Source organism: Sinocyclocheilus rhinocerous, unplaced genomic scaffold (genome assembly GCF_001515625.1).
Source record: "Sinocyclocheilus rhinocerous isolate Xijiao unplaced genomic scaffold, SAMN03320098_v1.1 scaffold4023, whole genome shotgun sequence".
NCBI classification, from domain to species: Eukaryota; Metazoa; Chordata; class Actinopteri; order Cypriniformes; family Cyprinidae; genus Sinocyclocheilus; species Sinocyclocheilus rhinocerous.
The window spans coordinates 268,016-272,380 of NW_015667282.1; the positions used below are offsets into that span (position 1 = coordinate 268,016).

Here is a 4,365-nt window from a genome sequence, read left to right on the forward strand (position 1 = left end):
TTAAATATGAAAACGTAGGCTACTTACAGGCTGTGAGTCAGAAGCGCCAGACTGTCCTTGCAAATTTGGAACTGCCCCACTTGATAGAAACAGACACCGTAGGCTACTCTCCCAGGAAACAATCCTCGTCCTCCATAAAATGCGCTGCACACATCTGAATATTTGGGTTGAACTGTTCCAGAACAGTGTTGTAAATACAACTTAACCACTGATTTCTAGTTGTGTCCTCTTTTGGAAGGTCACACAAAGTAGTTTCGTTTTCACACCGAAACACACAGCGTCTCCACGACATGGCGGCAGCGGTAACAATACTACAGCGAGAATCAAAGTTACGCCTTCTTTCTCTTTAACAAAAGCTTTTATAATTAAATCGTCAAGACCATTATCAAAGACTACTGATCATTTCAAAGATTTGAATGTAAAACTAACAGATGCCAAAAACTGGTCATTTATCATTTCACATTTAAACAGTAACAATTTACACTACTCTTCAAAAGTTTGGGGTTGGTACAATTTTTTCGTGTTTTTGAAAGAAGTCTCATGCACATCAAGGCTGCATTTAGCAAAAATACAAAAACAGTAATATTGTGAAATATTACAATTTAAAATAACTTTTCTATTAATATGTTTTTAAAAATGTAATTTATTCCTGTGATGGCGAAGCTGAATTTTCAGCAGTCATTATAATATATGCAAATTTGGTGTTCAAGAAACATTTGTCAATCACTGAAAACAGTTCTTACATTCTTTGATGAATAGAAAGTTCGAAAGCAATGCATCCTTGCTGAATGTTAAAAAAATTACTCTTAATTAATTAAATTCATTACATTTTCACTTCCTGTCTGTATGGTATCCTTATTTGACATTGCCCAGAGGCTTCATGAGCAAGCTATAATTGCAAAATCTTGTCATCAAACAAATGACTAAGCATTTCAATAAATCACATGAGATTGACAGTGACAGTGAAGTTCTCTTGTTCAGCCTAGTTCTTGAGGATTGTCTCCTGTCTCACACAAGACTGCAGCCACCATAGTAATGTCATAGCAGCTTCAGTCTGTTACAGCACTGGATGTCTGACTTCTGCTTGGAGAGTAATAAAGTCTTTCAGAAAAACAGACAGACTGGCTTCTACATCGATTCAGCTTCATCATGCTCCATTGGCTCATTTAGGAAACTACAGAGCAGAGAACATCAACAGATTCAATAGTCATGTCAGTCCATATCTAGCCATGTTAGTCCATCAATATGCTAATACTGAAAGCTATTAGCATATTGATGCAACAGTGCCAGCGCACATTTCTGCAATGTTGGATCCGGAAGATTTTTTTATAATCCCATTGGGATTAAAAGAAAGTCCTTCTTAAAACATTGTAAGCAATGAAAAAAAAAAAAAACAGCTATGAGGTGAATTAGAACAGTACAAACTTTGAAATGAAGCTATAAAGATATACAGGTGCATCTCAATAAATTATAATGTCGTGGAAAAGTTTATTTCAGTAATTCAACTCAAATTGTGAAACTCGTGTATTAAATAAATTCAATGCACACAGACTGAAGTAGTTTAAGTCTTTGGTTCTTTTAATTGTGATGATTTCGGCTCACATTTAACAAAAACCCACCAATTCACTATCTCAACAAATTAGAATATGGTGACATGCCAATCAGCTAACCATTGAAAGCATAATATATAAGAAATATATAAGAAAGCATATACCATTGATTAACAACCTCATAGCTAACAGAAAGTCTTTCTTTTGTCACTAAAAATCAGTTCCCCTATGAAGAAATAAATTGATTTTTTACTAATGGAATTTTTAACTCTATACTGTCGTCTTACCAGCTTCTTTTTGGAACAGTCATATGGAGGTCATCCAGGATTAAAGCAGCTTCACTGCCTGCTGAGTATCTCCTCTCCGCATTCACGTAGGACAGAGACACAGTGTCTACCATAGACCTCACTGAATGCCAGTACCTGCCTGAGAGAAAGAGAGAGAGAGATTTATGAAAAGATCAAAAAGACCACAGAAAATAGACATGAACAATGCTAACAGAACGATTCTCACTCTGAACTTGTAGAACTGTCTTCAGAGACTCGACTGCGTTGACACAGGGTTTCTTCACTAATTCTTCCTCATTTAAAGGCTCAGGCTGTAAAAACACTCAAACATTCACACAATACTCAAGGTGCTGAAGTGTGCATGTAGGCATCTGTAAACACACACACCTCATTTCCCACGAGAGCGCTGACACAGGCTTGCAACGCGTCGCAGAGGGTTATGGGGTTATAACCTCCCTCTAACACCAACATAACTCGACCTTCAGCCAACTCCATTAACTTCCGGGTCAAGAATCCGAAACCTGAGACATATCACATAAAATAAAAACCTTCAAATGATTATTTGCATATTTGGTCAGTGACACGTCATACTGACACAAATGGCATTCAATCACAGAAACATCCTGGAGGCATTATAGTGACTCTTGATTTAACAGTTCATGATAGCTGGCTAAATCATGACTATAATATGGCCATGACTTTTGAATCCCATCAAAATGGCCAAGTCATTATAAGCTCTTCTGCTTTCTATCTGAAGTATTTTAAGGACTTTTCTAAGAGGAAACCCTACAGAGCAAGAAAAATGCAGAAACAACAGAAACACCCTCAAGCTCAGATAATATAATTAAATGCTCGTGCAAAACCTAGTGAGTTAATGAGCCAAGAGAAATGTTGTTTATGAATAAAAGAATATTTTATTCAATACTAAAAATTATCAACAAAAAATACATTTTTAAAGTAATTTAAAATGCATTTTTACCCAGTATTTATTTGTATGTGCTATCTATCTTCATGCTTACTGAAGATGAATAATATTTTTAAAATATTGTAGACAACTTGAAAATTGTAGACACTCTGTGGTCACAGTTTGTATTTCTAATACATACATTCTGCTGAGACTCTGTATCCACCCAGAGCCTCTGGGTGGCCCTCTGCAGCATCAAAACCAGCTGAAACCAGGACCACATCTGGGGAAAACTCATGAGCAATTGGCATAACAACTGTTCTATAAAGAGAGACAGAATATTTAGCTATTTAGTTCATGTAGAGTTAACAGTGGCACCAGACAGAATTGCAAGCAGGTTCCCCGAAGGAAAAAAGTCACAGGTTTGGAATGGCATGAGGGTGTGTAAATGATAAATTAATTTTTATTTTGTGCGAATGATAGTGGTGGAAAGAGTACTAAGAAACTGTACTTAAGTAAAAGTATTGCTACTTAAGGAATAAATTACTCGAGTACAAGTCAAAAGTACTGAAAAATAATATGACTCAAGTAAGAGTAAAAAAGTTGTTTGCTGAAAAACTACTCAAGTTACTGCGTTACCAAGTACTTTAGTATTATTTTTCTATTTTTACCCAAAATGAGACGATGTGAGCATTATGGAGCAGGGTTAACCCTAACCCTAACCCCCATGTACTTTAATGTCAGTTTCACAAGTGAGACCCAGGAAATCCCTTATATGGACAAATGCATCAGATATCACTACAGCTGAATAACATGCAGATAGAGACGCTTTGACTGATGAAACGTGGAAGACAATAAACACAATTGCAATGCAACACTAAATGACATAGCTTGTATCACAGTAAAGATTTTTATAAAAAATATTTTCTGTCTCACTGTGATAAGAAGCAACATGGAACCACAGAAGTTAACTGTTTCAAACACGACTGATGTTATAGAGTGATTTTGGAGCAAAACATGATATTAGTCTCATAAATTGTCATGTTTGACGCTATGTTAAGCAAACATACTATCTATCCCTGTTGCCAGGAGCAACTCTTTTATAACTCATTTTGAAAAGTACATTCAAGTATAAGATTATGTCGTTGTTTTTAAGAAGGGCAAAAGCAAAGAAGGGTAAGTGAGGGTTTAAAAGAAAAGAAAGGGTTTAAAACAGTGTGAATTGAAATGTGCCAGTAAAAAATAATGTGGGGTATGGGTAAGGTTGGGCATCATTTGAATTTTTATGATTCCTTTCTGATTCTTGTCAATTCCTAATTTCGATTCCAATAAGGTTAAAAAAAATTATAATAAATAAAGAAAGAAAGAATAAAAAATCTTAGATATCTTTCACATTTATTCTAACTCTTATTGCAAAATATTTCCTTGTTAGCTGAATACTATGAATGAAAATCAACAGGCTAAAGAACACTTACACAAGGATGTGTGTGCAGCAGAGAAAACAGCCTGTGGGTCTTCTTGACTTGAATGGTTTAAAATCACATTGAAAGTGTAGTTTGTAATAATAACAAAGGTGGACTCCAGGCACCTTTTCGGTAGGACAAAAAAAGAGCATTTTATTTAA

General features: G+C 35.4%; 1 protein-coding gene across 1 annotated transcript in view; it reads right to left on the reverse strand.

Annotated features, from left to right (window-relative positions):
- Positions 1-662: 662 nt before the first annotated feature.
- The window catches only part of LOC107733589 (histone deacetylase 7-like), a 25,511-nt gene continuing 21,808 nt past the window's right edge, over positions 663-4,365 (reverse strand). Inside the window, exons 15-19 of the mRNA XM_016545268.1 lie at positions 2,944-3,062; positions 2,225-2,358; positions 2,064-2,148; positions 1,838-1,976; positions 663-1,174 (exon numbers count right to left, since the gene is read on the reverse strand). Coding sequence (XP_016400754.1) covers positions 1,129-1,174; positions 1,838-1,976; positions 2,064-2,148; positions 2,225-2,358; positions 2,944-3,062 — 523 coding nt within the window. The 3' untranslated portion in view covers positions 663-1,128. The remainder of the gene's footprint in view (positions 1,175-1,837; positions 1,977-2,063; positions 2,149-2,224; positions 2,359-2,943; positions 3,063-4,365) is intronic.